General features: G+C 40.1%; 1 protein-coding gene across 7 annotated transcripts in view; it reads left to right on the top strand.

The window, feature by feature from the left end:
• The window catches only part of TMEM132B (transmembrane protein 132B), a 229,843-nt gene extending 212,804 nt beyond the window's left edge, over positions 1-17,039 (top strand). For all 7 annotated transcript variants that reach the window (XM_017815606.1, XM_017815608.1, XM_017815607.1 and 4 more), the window contains 4 exons: positions 2,286-2,491; positions 8,539-8,812; positions 10,098-10,289; positions 11,517-17,039. In XM_017815606.1, coding sequence (XP_017671095.1) covers positions 2,286-2,491; positions 8,539-8,812; positions 10,098-10,289; positions 11,517-12,671 — 1,827 coding nt within the window. In that variant the 3' untranslated portion in view covers positions 12,672-17,039. The remainder of the gene's footprint in view (positions 1-2,285; positions 2,492-8,538; positions 8,813-10,097; positions 10,290-11,516) is intronic.
• The last annotated feature ends 745 nt before the right edge of the window (positions 17,040-17,784 follow it).

Genomic DNA, 17,784 nt, shown 5'->3' with positions numbered 1-17,784 from the left:
TGAGCGCAATAGAGGCTTCCTCTTTGAGCTTTAGTCTAGCCTGCTTTATCATGGGATTCAGGTGGATTCAGCTGGCTGCAGTTGTTTTCATCCTTACTTGTACAAACTTATTTTTCCTTTAAATTATCTGGTTTGCTTGTACCTAATAGAGTAAACCCAAATTCCAGATAAAGAACTGACACAATAACGTCTCTCTTCAAGTTTTCCAACCTGGGTTGGATTATTTTCTGGAATATACACTTAATATACACTTAAGTGAATCAAGAGCTCTGAATGCTACACAAGACCACTGGGTGAACTATAGCACAGTTGTGTATACTGATTCGTGCTTACCTCTTGGTCAGTATATAAATTATTATATACTGTTTCTGTCTAGACATATAATCTGTGAAATTTGTAAGCCTAGACTTATATTTTTACAGCTACAATTAATGCCCATCTTTCAGTTCCCTAATTTAGCACCTTTCTTGCCTGCTGTAAAGAAGACAAGAATATTTGAAGCAGCAAGAAGAGAATCTGAAATATTAGCTGTTGTCTTGTCAGATATTAGTTATTCCCCTGATCCGGTCTTGATGTTTATCCCTCCCTCTTTGAGTTTTCTTAATTATTTCTGTCTTGTATTAATTCTCACAAACTCCCTAGATGTAGGCTTTATGGTTTAGAATCTCAACTGCTCATTCAATTAATGGGCTTGCTTAATGTGCTTAAACTTTCCAGAGACACTTGTGACACATTACAAGGGGGGAAGAAAGATTCTGAATATGCTCCATCTCATTTGTGGTACTCCTGAGCCTGGAGTCCATTTTAAGCTCTATATCAGATTATCTAGATTTATTATTTTTTTATATTCTTGTACTCATTAAGCATTTACATGGAAGGAGTATTCTCTCCAGAAGAATGACTTAGTTTCCTTTGCCCCTTCCCTCACCACCTAACTTAGCCCCTTTTAAAGAAGCTGTAGTTTCAGTACATGGAGTAGGAGCTGAGAAGCTGACTTGAAAATGGCAAATGTGGAAGTGCAGCTCTTTTCTTTTATATATGAGTACTGCATATTTTTTGAGCAAAACAAAATGGCTGCTAGAGATCTTCTGTAATTTTTCTTGGCTCAGTAACCCCCAATTCCTGCTAATATCTGAAAAGATTTGAGGTAGGTGTGCAGAGGAAAGCCAACCTGTGTTTCAGCATATTCCCCACTGAAGTCTACATGAGTTATCTCAGTAACTCCAGGAAACCAGAATTTAAACACTGGCTTAGCCAGGATCCCTGTGGATCCGAGTCCCAGTGCATTGTACAGCCTGACACAGAACAGTCCTGACAAGAGAACAAAGTCCATTTCAGTAACACAGCTACATCTCATGAGCTGTGGGTTTAAAAGATTAAAACCACAGTACATGGACTCCATTAGAAACCATCCCCTCTCTCTCTTTCTCCCCAGCAGAATGTAAACCTGTATATAGATACCAGTACATGTACATGTGCATGTATATACATATATATGAGCACGTTGTACATGAATCTAAATGTGTGAATGTGTATATAAACTGAAAGTATACACACATTCATAAATATATTAGGAAATCCTACCTCATGGAGAAGGAGTCTCATCTTTCCGGGGTGCAGGTTAAAGGTGTTGCTACCTCGTGTTCTTTGTATAAATAAGATCTGTGCTCAGGACCTTCATTTTGTGCCAGGGGATCCCTGAAACCAAGAGGGCAGATGAGTTGTAGTATAGAGCCCACATGCTTGTTTTAGCAGTGATTTCATAGAAAGACACAAAACAACTATGAATACATTTTGTTAAAACAATTACTGAGAAGTTCTAAAAGTTAATGCTTCTGCTGCACTTCTGCTCATGAGCCATACGGGGATCTTTGTCTTTCAGCTCAAGGAAAAGGGAAAGGATTCTGGTTTATGGTTCTGAGTCAGTCTTTTTCTTACTAACATATGGCCTCATTTTTTTCCTGGTTCTTTAAGCAAGTTGTAAACATAAATGTTGATGCACATGGAGTTTGATTCATGAAGAGTTTAATTTGCCTAGTATAAAAGATTCACACAGGTTATATAACATCATTAAATTATTTTTGTAGTTTGAGTAGTATTCTTTGAGGAAAGCAGAACTCTTTCCCTGGGGTCCATTTATCACTGTTTGCTCCTAATTAGAAAACTGAAAATGCAATATGCATGACTTACATTTTCAGTGTTGTCTTTGGACTGATGTATCATTCCTTGTGCTTCCTCAGGAACTTTTATTCATTTCCTAATTTTTTTTATTTTTTTTTTTTAAGGTTTCTGACAGCTGTGACTCCATCTTCGTTAATGGCAAGGAAATGAAAAGCAAAGTGGATACTATTGTTAACTTCACTTATCAGCATTTTACCACCCAATTAGAAGTGACGGTCTGGGTTCCAAGGCTCCCGCTGCAGATAGAGATCTCTGATACAGAGCTTAGCCAGATCAAAGGCTGGAGGATACCTGTCACCTCCAATAAAAGGTATGCTTACAGTATTAACTCAGTCCAGACACGTGCCCGGGGCCTCTGATTTTAGAACACAACGATTTTTAGAGTATTTCTCAGAATCTAAAATCTCCTGTTTGCCACTAGCTTTACAGTCTGCCTTTAGCCTTCATTAAAACATCCAACAATGATATCAGTAGGTTACATTTTATCCTAATCTATATAGTTTAAAAGTCCGTGGCTTTGCCTGGAGCGTTAATCAATTCCACACAATCTCAGGGAATCATATCACACACTCCGATGTGCAAAGCTGGGGAAAAGGACCCGGAACTCTCCCATTGATATGTAACATCACTTGTGTATGTGTGTGTGGGTGTGTGTGGGTGTGTGTGTGTGATGCTCAGCACTGCCAGCACTCAAGTTTCTGTCTATGGTGATGAATAACAGGGCCAAGGAGGGAGTCAGGTCACGGGGGTTGGACAAGATGATCACTAAAGGGCTCTTCCAACCCAAACCATTCTTTGGGTAGTTATTCAGTCTCTGTGCAGATGCACTCTACAGCAGACCTGGCTGAAGCATTATTTACCAGATCTGAATTAAGTAAAAAACAACTTACTCTCCTATTGACGACCACGTTCTGATGAACGGATTCTACCAGGAAAAAGTGGATATGAAAAAAGAAGGGAGAGGGTGGCAGGGATTTTGAGTGCTGTGCCCATCATTCCCTCTTCAAAATACCCACTCTAGAATAACCATCATTTGGACAATTTGCAAGATTAAGAACTTCCAGGAACACTGCTATATTGCTGGATTTCAGGCGAAGTTGAAAAATATTACTGAAGAACAAGGTGTGACACCAGCTCAGATTTATACTACAGTGAAAAAGCCTTTCTGGCAGCAGTAACTGCAGTGCTAAACACTGTGGCAGTTCTAGCTAAAGCACTCGATTGCCCAGGAGAACATCTCAGCTATTGAAGAGCCTTAAAGAGATCAAACAGACAGCAGGGGAATAGAATTGCCCAACACTTTATGTGGGCATAAAACTAAGGGCAATAGGACACAATTTGCAGGATATTCACATAATGAGCTCCAGAGAATGGGACTGACTGACCTCTTGATATGTGGATATTTTTTTTGGCTATGACAGAAGAGGTGATGAAGATCTGGCACAAGAGAAATAGGTGTGTTTGCTTCAGTGACAAAGGCAGCGTTGCCCTTTGTGGCAGGCAGAGCTGTGCTAGGTGAGGAATGAATGGATGCCAACTGCTTTAAGTTTCACTGAGTTTACCGGCTTCTGCTGTGCCTGGTGCTGCACCACTCCCTTAGGCACAGGTCCTGCTAAAACCAGTGGGGATTTTGCTGAGTAAACAGCTGCAGGATTAGGCTGTTGGTGTTTATTACAGCAGTAAACGTTGAGCAGCAAGCTCGGTGAGTGAGACATACAGCTGTGGCTGAGAGTCGTGGACATTCTGAAGTTAAACCCATTACACACCATGCTGGAAACTTACCCCCTGGTTCTGATTTATTTGGCCAGCTGAAATAAAGATAATGGTCTGAGAGTCTGCTCTGTTTGCAACCTGGCAAGCTCTGTGAAGTTTTGATGCAAAGCATTTGCTGCTGCTTGGGTTGCATCTGAACTGCTGGCACATCCTCAGCAGGCATTTTCCGTGGAGGGAAAGCATGGACACCATGTCATTCCCCAGAACTGCAGCTGGTAGGTCATGGCATTGTATGTCAGCAGTCCACACCCGTGTGAACGGGAAAGGTTTCAACTGGAAATTAATTATCTCTTGTTTTATTGACCATTCATGTGGATTTCTTTAACTTTGCAGGGTATTCTAAATCAATAGTCAGTCTAGGACTAGCATTAGTTGTGCTCAGTCTGACATTTACTTTGTACATAAGGTTTTTACATTTCCTTTATTTTTAGATTTAGATGACTTTTTACCTGAGATTTAGTGGCTTTTCATGTTGGTTCTTTTTTATTATTACTATTTTCCTCTTTATTTTTTAATCTGCTTATTCCACCATCTCCTCCATGTTTCCCAATATCCTAAACATGGGGGAGTTTTTTGATGAGTTTTTAAGTGGTGACCTGAAGCACACAAGACATTTGGACTACAGGCAGGAACTGCAGGTTGTTTTCCTGAACCCTCATTCCAGGACAGAGCCAGAAGACCACATTCACTTATTCTGAGCAATGGTGCAGCCTGGAATTCTTCAGAGTGCCTGCCTGGTCTGCCTAATACAGTGTTAGTGCTGCAGAGTAAAGATGATGCCTTATGTGATACCTGAGTAGGTTTGAAAGAGAGCAAGCAGAGTGCCTTTGTCTTTGGAAAAAAAACAAAATCCAAACATTTCCCAGCAGGTGGAAGCCATAGCATCACATTGCTCCAAACTTCATTTTCATGTAAGAGCCAGTATTTGCAATTTGCATGAGGTTTTTGATATCTATCCTTGAAGGAAACTCATGGATTCTTTCAAAAGTCCCTGCCAACAGGCTTAGGCAATTTTAAACTTAGGTTCAGTCACACAGAGCCCACAGGTCAACTGAAACTGTACCACCGTCCTCAGGTCTGGTCATGGAAGGACAGCAGGGTGGCTTCTTTGTTCCTCACCTCACACAGACAGAACTATCTTCTGTTCTCCTCCTGTTCCCCAGGGTTGGTGTCCTCACACCACTGCTTGTCTTCTCAGCAAGAGCTAAACATTGCTATAAAGTCATTCATCAGTATACAGAGGTAAAATTTTGGAGCATTTTTTTTAGGGATTGTGCAGAGACACTTCAGCAACCCCCAAACTTCCCTTTATCTCCTCTGGCTCCCCGAGGCCTCGTTCCCACACACACAGAGTGTGGCTGTGCTGGTTCAGTTGTCTGAGGGGCTGAACCAGATGGCAAAATAGAACTGGGTTTACAATAATCTTTTAAACATTTTTTATTGGTGCTCTTGACAAAAGAAACGCTTGTGAAACTCCTGCCTCAGCATGGCTGTTCTTCATCTGAATATAGCTGCTTCTAGTTCAGACCTGAGACAGTGTTTATATGCCCCAAATCACATCTGTTCTTTCCAGTCATGTTTGTTGATCCAATAAAATGTATTGCTTCTCCCTATAAACCTTGTTATGTTTGTAATTGTAAAATACCTGTGATTAAAGACATGTTTGCTTATCTAACTCCTTGAGTAATTTCCACAAAGCAATGAATAAGACAGAGTCTTCACAAAAATTTTACAAATGCCCCACGCAGGGTTCAGTTTGAACTGTGTTGGTTTTCAGCTGGTCTTGAACTGCTGTAATAGCAGGAACTTGCTAGAGGAACAGAAAGGAAAAACCAGGCTGTTTTAATGCCAGAAACTAGAAAAAAACCCTCGTCTCCCCTGTGTAAGAGCTGTAATACAATTTACCAGATCAGTCTGCAAATATGTGGCAAATATTTATTATTATCAAGAGGAGAACTTGATCTATGGTGAGTGCTACTGCAGATATGAAGAGCCTCCCTTGACAGATGAAAGTTGGCTCCACGGATCATCTCATGACTAATGCATGGTGCTTGAACCAGCATGGGCTGACAGAACTACTGCAGTGGGCTGCAAAAACCCACAGCCTCAGCAAACAATAGGTGTATATTTAAATTAAAGTCAAATATTAGAGTGTAGAAGAGGTCCAGGCAGACTCTGCTAGTCTAACAAGAACATTTATTTTGATTCCTCGTGCATCTGCAAAATAATTACCTTCGTCTTGAAGTTCCTGCACTAGCTCTGGGCACACATATTTACATGGGATGAGCGGCTCCAACTTGCATTAATAGGAATTGCAGGGCTGAAGTCTCCTAGAACAAGCTGGAAATTTAATTTCAGTACATATTTGCAACTGGGATAGCACATTGTTTTCAGGAGGGTCCCAGGGAGGCTGATACCACACAGTGTGACTTCAGATGTGCTTCACTATCAGGCACAGAGGTCACTGGGCTGTGACCAGCTCTTCTTTGGTCTTGTCTGGTACTCAAGACAAAAGCAATAAAAGTTTGCCTGAGTTAAAAGCAGGAAAAAATAAACTGCTTTAGTTAAAGCCCTGTGTGAGTGCTGCCCCTCAGAAGAAAAGCCATACTTTAGGGTGAATTAAGTGAAACTGGATCCAAACCATTCAATTTGTGAGTAACAGCATCTGCACAAAGCTGGAGCACGCTGTAAATTCCCTCCTTTAGTTAATTGACTTTAATGTCCTATGGAGATAAGGCCTCAGAGATTTTTTTTAATAGGTAGACTGTATTTTCAAGATCTGTAAAAACACCAAATTGCATTTCTCCCTGAACTGTGAGTGGAGTTATGTGCAGCTTATTTCTGTAGCTTTCACTAAATCAACTTCTAGTGGTTTGCATTTTGTATCCTAAAGAGATTTTTTTTTTCATTTAGGGGTGTTCCAAATGTTTTTTAAATACATTACTCTTTTTAATGAGTATTTCAAATTCAAAACCAGCAAAACTGATTTCTTTAGGGTTTTTTTAACAGAAAATTAACATCTGGCCCGAGAATGTGATGCCTGGTTTGAGAGTGGAGCAAATTAAGAGAGACATACTTAGAGTGCTCACAGGCAGTGTCTATAACGTCGAGTTGACAGATCTGTGATTAGATCAGTGCTACCAGGCACCCTTGTAACAGGGCTGCTGGTTTAACTCAGCTCTCTGGCAAAGCCTTTCTCTGCGTGAAGTGTAAATTAAATATAATTCTGGCAACCTTGGTTCACTCCAGAAAAGCCAAAAATGCAAGAAACAAAGTAGAAGGATTCTGAGAGATATTCCTGTTGCTGGACACTATTGTTTTACATACACAAAACCAAAAACCATTTACTTGAGGCTGAATATATATACTCAGCTAACAAGTGATGCATTGAAAATGTATTCCCAGCATATTAGATTCTGTAACACTGGGACTTTCTGTCATTTTGAAGAGCACAAGGGCTTTTCTTTGATACGTTTTCAGTTTACTGTTTGCCAACTTCGCCTTAAAACAATTTATGACACAAGCAATTCTCTTTTATAATAGTTTTTCATAGCTGTTATTTCAAAGGAGAAGGTAAAGGAACACAATAAACACAAAACTACTTCCCAAAATACTTTGAAAAATAAGAGACTTACCCTGTATTTCCCACCCTTGCTATAGAGGCTTCAAGCCCAGTAGGTAAAGGAGGAAGGAAAATTATTTCTAAGCAATGAATCTGCAGCATGGGGGCATAATGAGTAAAGGTGTGACCACCTACTGCTTAATACCTGACTTGGAAGAGATGAGAGAATTCATGTATTTGTCCAAAGAATGAACAATAGAAAAAAAAAAAAATTGATGGTAAACTGGGTCTTAAAGCAGACAAAATTCTGTGGGGTGTGAGAGCACTGCTGTCATGTACAAATCACCCTGACACCTTCTCTGAGCTTTATGGAAAGCTGTTTTACTGTCACAGGTTATATTTTGCAAGGAGGACAGATAGAAAATGTTAAAAGAAGTGTGTCTAATAGTGCAGTTGTTTCTGTGGGGTGAGTGCTGGTCTCAACCACTCTGGCACGGTGTTACCTGAGTAACCAATGTCCTGAGAGGGAACCGAAGTGCCCAGTTTGGTTTTTTGGAAGCCCCATGTGATCATTACATGACTAAACATACCAGACATTTGCATGAACCATATGAGATTTAAGATAAAATTATAATATATTTCTCAAATGCAGAGGGCTTAATGAACCTCTAAGACAGACGTGGGAAGAGGTGGGGTGGCATTGCCTCAGAAGGGAACCCCAGAGCTGTTACAATAGATTTGGAGAGATGAGCAGACATACTTTCAAACTGCTGGGAGGTCCCACTCAAACAAAGAATTTACTAGAAGAAGTGACAGTAGCTTTTAAATTGAACAGCACAAAAAAAGCTCTACGAGCATCTCACCAAGATTTAGTGACCAACACATCCAAAACCTGGTTTCCTGTTTCCCACACAGCAGCAGAGGATAACATTAATCTGATTGAGAACACCCTGCAGCTGAAGCTCTGCAGTGCTGTAGGGAGCTCATGGCAATGCAGATAATGACCGTGGATCTATTTACAGGCCCACCCGTGACAGTGAGGAAGAAGAAGACGATGAGAAAAAAGGCAAAGGTTGTACCCTCCAGTACCAACATGCCATGGTGCGAGTTCTTACCCAGTTTGTAGCCGAGTCCTCGGAGTTTGGAGGCCACCTGACCTACATGCTGGGCTCTGAGTGGCAGTTTGACATCACTGACCTTGTGGCTGATTTCATGAAGGTGGAAGAGCCCAAGGTTGCTAAACTTCAAGATGGTCGAGTTCTGGTTGGTCGTGAGCAAGGCATCACCACGGTCCAGGTACAGCCTGAGGTGTATCTGCAGCTTCTCTATTGAGAGTTCTGGGTGCTCACACACAAGAGCTGCTTAGCTTAGAAAAGCAATTATCTCAGAAAAAAAAAGAAAAAAGCTTAAAAAAATGGACATGCTAAACATAAAAGGAAGTTTGAATGGGTTTTCATTGTGGCTGTTTGTCCATAAAATACCTTTAAGTGATGCTTTTGAAGAGACTTATCTTTATTAGTTTGACTGGCAACACAGTGAGATTTTCTGACCAGTGCAACAGGTTATATGATGCACACAGCTAGCTTCTTTTAACTTAAGTGGGGCCATGTAAATGTAACTGTTAGGAAATTGTGCCAAATATCTACATGCATCTTTATATACTTTGAAAAATTAGTCCCTATATATTTGCAAAATGGATCACAAAATGTGGACACAAAAATAATCTTCAGACACCTTTCAGAGTGTTCCTGTTTACCACCTGTCTCTCTTTCTAACTTCACTCACATTTCTTAATCAGAATAAAGGAATACAAGATTTGGGCTCTTAGTAACAGCAAACATCTGTAATGTTTTGTTCCCACTGTTTTCTCTGCAGTCAACACAAAGAAACAGGTACTTTTAGGGCTCAGCTCCTTTCAGCCTAAAACAAATGTCACAAAGAGGTCAAGAAACTTATGCCCTTAAGTATTTTGGGTTGGAACCAGCTGATTCTGGCATCACTATAAAGGTATCTGTCTCTTTCTGAGCATGTTAGAAAGAAAGTCTTAGAGGAACTGGCAGGAGTGTTTTGGCATTGAAAAATGCAGGCAGACACCCAGTGGGGTTTTCAAAGTTCTTTTGCAAATCTCACTTTCATTTCATTCAGGTTCTCTGTCCCTAGAAAGGCAGCAGGCCAAGTTCCTATCAGCCAGGCTTTGTACACTTATTTATCCCCCTGCTGAGTTTCAGTGTTAATCAGTGTCTTACACTCTGCCCTGTGCTGCACTGCATTCACAGGGAGTTTTTCAGACCACACAAAAATGACTTTTTTTTGAAAAACAAGTCCTTTTAATATATTCTATACTCCATTGTTGAGACAAAGCTGCAATTTTGAAGTGATTTGTTGCTTTATGAAATTATTTTTTAGATAAAGTAATTTAGCAGCAAATGACTGTAATGTCTTGGGGGAAACATCAGTTCTAGGTTACACACGGATGTGACAAACCCAAGATTAATCTGAAATGTTGTGCTAATTAGAGCTAATCTTGCTCTAACAACAGTTAGCTGCTATTTCATGCAAGGTGTTTGCTTTCTCTTTCAAGGTTCTGTCCCCTCTTTCGGATTCCATCTTGGCAGAGAAGACAGTGATAGTTTTAGATGACCGGGTAACCATTACAGATCTGGGAGTACAACTAGTTTCAGGCTTGTCTGTCTCCTTACAAATCAGCAAAGGAAATAAGAGAGCAATCGTTTCTACCACCTCTGCCTATGATATCCTTCACACTCCAAAACAGGTATGGTCCAAAATAGTATATAGAATTAATTAATGTGTTTACTGTGCTTTGTCAGAAGCGAGGGAAAAGTTACTTGCTGTAAATTTTAGAGAGCACCTGCAATGTATGGCTGTGAAAAGCAGTCACTTCACACAGTAAAGGCTGTTTATCTTCCTGACCAACTCCTGCGGTGCAAACACCTCTACAGAATGACCATTAAACTCTTCTTGGTGGTCTTGGAGACCTGCAGAGCACAGAAAAAGTGATGGACGTGTCCAGGCATGCAAAATGCCACAGAAAGCATGTATGTGTCACTCAAGACAGTTTTTCTATGGAAAAATACAGTCTAGTTGTGCAAACAGAGGTGGAAATCCCAGTCCCTAATAGTCTCACAAAGTCAGCTCACCCCAAAGAACCTTTGGCTCCAGGTACAGAAGTTTTCATGACCTGCATTGCTGAAATCTGATCAGTTTGTGAGGGATTAAACAACTTTCAATGAAACCACAGAATAAATTCCACACGTCTTTTTTTTACAGAATTGAGGTTTTATATCAGTAGCAAAAGCGTAACTGTATTTTTTGCACTAGCAATTTGTAGCGGGAAGACAAATTGTTTTGATCAAAACATCCTTGAAAATTGTGGTTTTGTGAGTTTCTGTTGTTCCCAGAAAAGACTACAATCACTTTTGCATAGTACACATCTTGTATATTTGAAAGCATGACAAAAAGTATAAAGTATTGTACTGAGATGTGTTCTTAACCTCATTTGTTTGATGGGCTGGATGGGATCACTGGTCTCACATAACAGCTCTGCATGTTGTATTCCACATGGCACTGGAACTGCAGCATTAGAGACATTTCCCATTATAGGTCCTTTATGAAATTAATTAACCGGGACATTGGAAATATGATTATTTGCGTCATGAGGTCCTGGCATTCAAAAGAGACTTCTCACTTCAGATTGAAAAAAAGAATTGTCAATTTTCTTTGTCAGCACCTTATATTAAATTTAGATGACTGTTTCTTTGGTAGTTCCTGAAGATGAGATAAATGTGGTCTAGAGAGCACAAATCTGCAAAAAAATGAGAAGCACTGCAAACATTTTCATTTTCTTTAAAAAAACCGAAATAATAAAAAATCCCAAAGTTAAACTCTGTGTTTATTTTGGCAGTGCCAAACAGACTTAGACAACTGAGCATCTGATATGTTCTCTCTCTCACATTTTTTTCCTCATCCTTTTCCCCCCCAGGAAGCCATAGTCAGTGCTTGGATTCTGTTCAGTGATGGGTCAGTGACACCGTTAGATATCTATGACTCCAAGGACTTCTCCATCACCATCACTTCTCTGGATGAGATGGTCGTGTCTTCACACCAAAACCTTCAGTCCAGCTGGCCTGTCGTGGTGGCAGAAGGGGATGGGCAAGGACCTCTGATTAAGATTGAAATGGTCATCAGTGAGCCCTGCCAGAAGACTAAGAGGAAGAGCATTTTGGCTGTTGGGAAAGGAAGTGTCAAAGTGAAGTTTGGTCAAAAAGATTCTGACCAAAAAGGAGGCACTAATGACATTGATGATGTGGAGAGGGATTTTAAAAGCCATGCAAGCAATTCTATAGAGAAAGCTGCAGAACAAGATAGGACAGCACAAGAATGGTCCAAAAACCACGAGGACATGTTCAGTCATGAGGACAATGCAAACAAAAGCACAACTTTCATGTCTCCCATTGATCAGGAGTCCCTGGAGGATGGGCAGCTCCAAAATAACCCAACTGCCTTCACAGGTTTCCCTACACAAGTAGAAATTCCAGGAGAAAACAATCCCAGTGATCTCTCATTGACTTCAAGAGGATTAACAGATTTGGAGATTGGCATGTACGCACTGCTGTGTGTTTTCTGCTTAGCAATCTTGGTCTTTTTGATTAACTGTGTGGCATTTGCTTGGAAGTACAGGCATAAAAGGTTTGCTGTGAGTGAGCAAGGCAACATCCCCCATTCCCATGACTGGGTCTGGCTCGGAAATGAGGTTGAACTGCTGGAAAACACGGTGGACATTTCACTCCCGTCGGAGGAGTGCACTACCATGATTGACAGAGGAATGCAGTTTGAAGAAAGCAACTTCCTCCTTAATGGGAGTTCTCAGAAGACTCTTCATAATCATATCCTCAGATCTTCTGAGTACCTTTGTGAAAAAGAAGTTAAAAGTGAACCTATAAATCCTTCTGGGCCAAAGCAGAAGAGAGTAAAGTTCACTTCATATACAACAATACTGCCCGAGGATGGAGGCCCCTACACCAACTCAATTCTATTTGACAGTGATGATAATATTAAATGGGTATGCCAAGATATGAATCTTGGTGATTCCAAGGAACTTAGGGACTATATGGAAAGACTGCAAGACAATATGTAAAACTACTTTCTTATGTTTGTAATCACCTTTATGCCTTCTGTTTATGGATGGTGGAGCGGTCAGACCAGTCAGCAATAGGAACAAGACAGTCCAACCTTGGAGTTACTGAGATGATAACCTGATATCAGTGAGCAGGTACAAGAGGCTGGCTGAGTTAATCCTGTTTCACCACAAACCAGGATGTGCCCCTAAAACAGCTACCTGTAGGTGTCGGAGGTGTCCCACACGATGGCTGTTTTTGTATACTGCCTGGTACTAGCAAAACGCTAATACAACTACGCTCAGACTCAGAGGAGACTTCATTTGTTTGTCATCTCTCATGATAAATGGTAAATCGGAAAAGGAAGGGATATTTGTTGGCATTGATTTTTCTAGTCGTCGTCCTTTGTAAAGCACAGTGGACATTTCTTGCTTACAGCCTGAAACGAGGCTTACAGAAAAAGGGATCGGAATGAATCTAATTTTATTGCCTATGTGCAATGCAGCCAAGAAGTCTTATTATTTTTTACAGATATAACCCCCCCCATGTGGTTAATTTCATCTTCTATTGTTTATGAATTTCATTTGACTTAGGGAACATTAAATATTTTCTTTGAAGGGGTTTGTTTTCTTTTTTGTTGTACCAAAGTGTAGTACAGTAATATTTATAATGATTTGAGTTTTCTATTCATCTGCATCAGCCCCTAGAGATACCTCCTTCATCACTGATTATCTTTCTCCTTTCCATATGGGTATATGGGTCGTTAGTATTTGAAATATAGAAAGGTATTAGAACTCTTACTGGGAAAGGGTTGTATCTTCTTACAGGGAACTGTAAATATAATAATAAACCCTGGAAAATAAAAATCAAGGAGTAGCCCTGGGTTCACTTTTGTCATTGCTAATATGAAAAAGTAACCTGCAACAAAACAGCACATACTTCAAATGGAAATGCTTTGCTGAAACAGCAGCTTGGTTGACAATACACGTTATTATCTGAAGTCAAATGTGGTATTGAAATGCATGGAATAGGAAGGAAGCTTCCTAGGAAATAAGCAAAGCTTGGATCCACTGTTACTCTGTACTAGTTAATACACTGGTGGTAGAGATTAGCAGGACAGAGAAGTTCATGCTCGACAGCTCATGCCCCAGACCTTGTCTAAAGCATCTCTGGCCATAAAGCCATTAAAGAACAAAACTTTACACCATGTTTCATTAAAAGCAAAGAAAGAAAGAAAGAAGAGACACACTGGGCACGTTGGGACTGTGGTCACACAAGTGACTTAGCAATTTTAACAAGGGAAACATGCCAGAGATTCAAAGCTGCCATTTCATATGCATTATATGTATTTTTTTTTACTGAAAGGGTGACTGAAATATGTTGGAAGTTACAGTTAGGAAAAAAAAATAATCTACAGAATAATTAAAAAAACCAATAAAGCACATGTTCTTGTGACGGGTCATGTGCAATAAACACAAGATCCAAATTACAACTGCCTTCCCTACTATAGTTCCCACCTCTAGATCAAAGCAGCATTTGAATTTATAATTCAGTCTTGATATTAGAACAAACCAGACAACTTAACCATGGGAAACTCTGCACTTGGATCTTAAACTGGAGACATGTTTAAGGTAACTACTGGAAAATACAAGAATTTTAACGTTGAGACTAGAGAGTGAGGACACCAGGCTTATATAAGTGATTAGAGACTTATGTTTGCTGGCACTGAACTGCATAGGGAGGGGATGGCATCTGTTATAATCTAATTTTAAGGAAAGAAAATAATAGAGCACAGATATGCTTCTGTTTCATAAGGGATGCGTCAAATGAAGTCTTGGGTTGTTTAACAAATGTTCTCTTCCCTTTAAATCCTCCAGACCTCATAAGGAAATATGAATTCCTACAATGATCCTTATGACTAATAACATAAAAATCAGAAGTTAAATTCTCTTTCCAACATTTTGATTTTGTATTTGGCCCAACCACGGGGCAGGACCGAAAAAATCATTTACTATTGTTTGCACAATATAGTATAAGTTGACCACAACTAAATTTAGTCTGGAAATCAGAGGAACCAGCTTGCTGATAGTAGCTGCAGAGGGCAAACAGCACAGCTATTTCCTGACTGCATATCCCTCAGTTTAGCAGTGATCTCCCAGCAGTGTACAGGGCTGCCTGACCTGTTTCTGCTCTGCGGCCCCTGCTCTGCTGAGGGCACCAGCAGCTGCTGAATTCGGTCCCTGCTCGATGCCACAGAAGTTCACTGAGTGCCAAGGGACTCACAGGTGTCCTTGGCTGCTCCTCTGACTCAGCCACAGGTAACAGAAGTCAACAACTTTACTTGTTCAGAAAATTTCCCTTCCAGAGCTATGGCTCAAAAGACAGAGGGTCCCTAAGTCCGGGTTTTCTCCGCTGTCACATTGGGGTGTCCCTGGGCTTGTACCCGGGTCTTATCCCTGGTGGTCCATGGTGCCTGCACGTGGCTCTGCATTCAGGCTGCACACTGGCAGAAGGACAAAGGCCAGACCCATGGGCAGTGTGGGCATTGCTGGAAGCCACCAAAGGACACCTCAGGCCTTTTCAGCATTTACCTGCCACAGGCTCCCAAACCCTTGTGCTCCCGGTGTCTGACTGAGCACGTCCCTAATGCACACTGTGGGGCAGGACGGGACAGGTAACTGGGGTCTGTGTTCTGTTGGCATTGAGTGGTGAAGTCCTAGTTCAGTACAGCATCTGTCAGCAGGGTTGTGAAGTTCTTCAGTGAAGTTCTTGGGTGGCTCAGGGGCTGAATTCAGGGCGTTTTTGGAGTCAAATCTTTTTCAGACATAGGTATCATACTATCCCAAAGTTAAATGACAATTACAGCCCATCAGAAAGGAGTACAGCCACTACTGGTGATCAGTTAAACAATGGAATTGGATACAGCTGTCCAGAAAAAGACTCATCCCCAAATCTTAAAAAAAAAATCTGCAGGTTCATAAACCTTTCTTTTTCTTTTTATGTCACGTTGTTACATGAAAGTTCTTCCACAGAAAAATGGCAATACTAAAAAAAAGAAAACAAGTGGGAAGAGAGAATTCTATTCTCAGTAAAACTGGTATAACATCAATGAAGTAGAGTTATTTTGGATTTATCCTGGCTTGAGCACTTATGCTACATCTCAAGAAATCAAAAGAATTTGTATGAATATATTTGATGCAAAATAGTTCTGAGTCGATCAGTTCTTTTTAAAATTAAATATCTCAAATTTTAATTTCGAAATGATGGCATAATTTTAGCAAATTTAATTTAAAATTATTTTAAAACCCCCACAATTTTCCCATTCACCTAAATATTTTTCAATTACAATGTTAAATAAAGTATTTTATTCATGGAGTATCTAATATTCCACTTTGCTGTTAAATGAACAGCATTTACACATTGATGAAAGAGTCTCTGCTTTTGAGAGAACAAAGCAATGGTAGCCAAATGATCAAAAGGCACAAAAATGTATGCATTTAAATATGTATGCAGGAAAGTAGAATTGTCTAAAAAATAGAAACTATACTGTCAGATAAATGAGAATTATGCTTCAGTGGGTGCCTAGGAAAGCAATACTTGTAATTTAATACCAAACAAACATCTTATCTTACTTATGGCACGTATAAAGAAGACTGTGAATGAATTTCCTTGCCTGCTCTCAAGGAAAGACAGTGTGTAGTATGAATATATATACCAGGAGACATCCAGGAACAGTCCTGGAAGCAATGAATTAATGGAATCTGAGGAGTTTGCAAACGTTAAAAATAAAGCTGATGCCAGACCCTCAACTCCTGCAGTCAGAGCTGAGTGACACGTGGCAGCTGAGCCCTGGCATGCAGAGAACAGAGAAGCAAGAGCTGGCAGTTCTCATTTGTGCAGAACTTTTCCTTTCATTTGACCATCACACCCAGCCCAGCTCCTTGGGGCTTGTCTGCGCCTTCCTTCTCATTGAAGTAAGAACTTAGGAACCCCTGCCCTGCTCTCCTCTTGCTGTAGAACACACAGATTATTGTTTTGAGCTGCTGTTTCTTAATTCATACTGGGGAATGTACAAGAAGATCTTACAGCCATACGACACAGTACAAAGAGTCCATTATACAATGGAAAAAACCCTTGTATTTCAAGGTGGAAAACCCTATGAATGAAATACCAATTTTTCATAGCGGATATGCTCTTTTATGAAGTATAAATCATGTGCACTACATTGAAATACACTATAGTGTATTGTGAAATGCATACATTAATTGCTGAATCTATAACACTGAATATGTATATACATCACACCCGAGATATTTATACAATATAATAAGTCTTAGATGTATAACATAATGAATTCTGTACAAAATAAACAGTAAGTTAAGACAATGAAAGACAACTTTTATATCTGTGTAATTTGTATGCTCTTTAAGTTGTTCAAGCTTCAGTTTTCATCTTTAAATGTGCCCTTTAAAAAAAATACTTACTTTCCATAGGCAGATGTCTGAAATAAAGACTTCAGTCTTCAGAAAAGAAGCAAATGAAAGACTGAAAGAAATGGATTTTGCTGGAGAAATAAACATCATGTTTATGTGTTTGTTTTTTTTTTTTTTTTTTTAAATGACTAAACCATTTTGTGTTTATACTGGTCAGGGTGATCTGCTGGTTGGGTTGAGGGTGACGTGCCCCTGCCAGGTGAACAGTAAACCAGCAGAATCACCAGGGTATGGATTGCTCCTGTGACTCCTCGCTCAAAGCAACACAAATGACTGGATTATACAGTCCAAGGGTTTGACCCAAAGTTCCCTACAAACAGTGCTCCAGCCCTGTTGCTGAGGTGAGTGATCCTTTCCCAGCACCAAATGTGAAAAGCAGATGAAGATACTAAATGACCTGCAAAGAACAGTAGAACACATTTGGATTTACAGGAAAGGGTAACAAACTAATTCTGTCCCTTTAGCTCTCCAGTGTGAATCATCACAGCTCAGATATTTGATTCAGTCTTCTGAATTCTCTCATGTTCCCATTAGAATCAAAGAGACTCAAAATTATTAAGTGACCACTGACCTCATCATAAGAGCAGCAGAAAAGTAGCTTGCTAATGCCAAAAAAGGAAATTTGAGCCTCAGTTTTTAG

Source organism: Lepidothrix coronata, unplaced genomic scaffold (assembly GCF_001604755.1).
Source record: "Lepidothrix coronata isolate B3197 unplaced genomic scaffold, Lepidothrix_coronata-1.0 Scaffold51, whole genome shotgun sequence".
NCBI classification, from domain to species: Eukaryota; Metazoa; Chordata; class Aves; order Passeriformes; family Pipridae; genus Lepidothrix; species Lepidothrix coronata.
The sequence above is the reverse complement of the archived record's forward strand: the minus strand, read 5'-3'. Positions and strand labels throughout refer to the sequence as shown.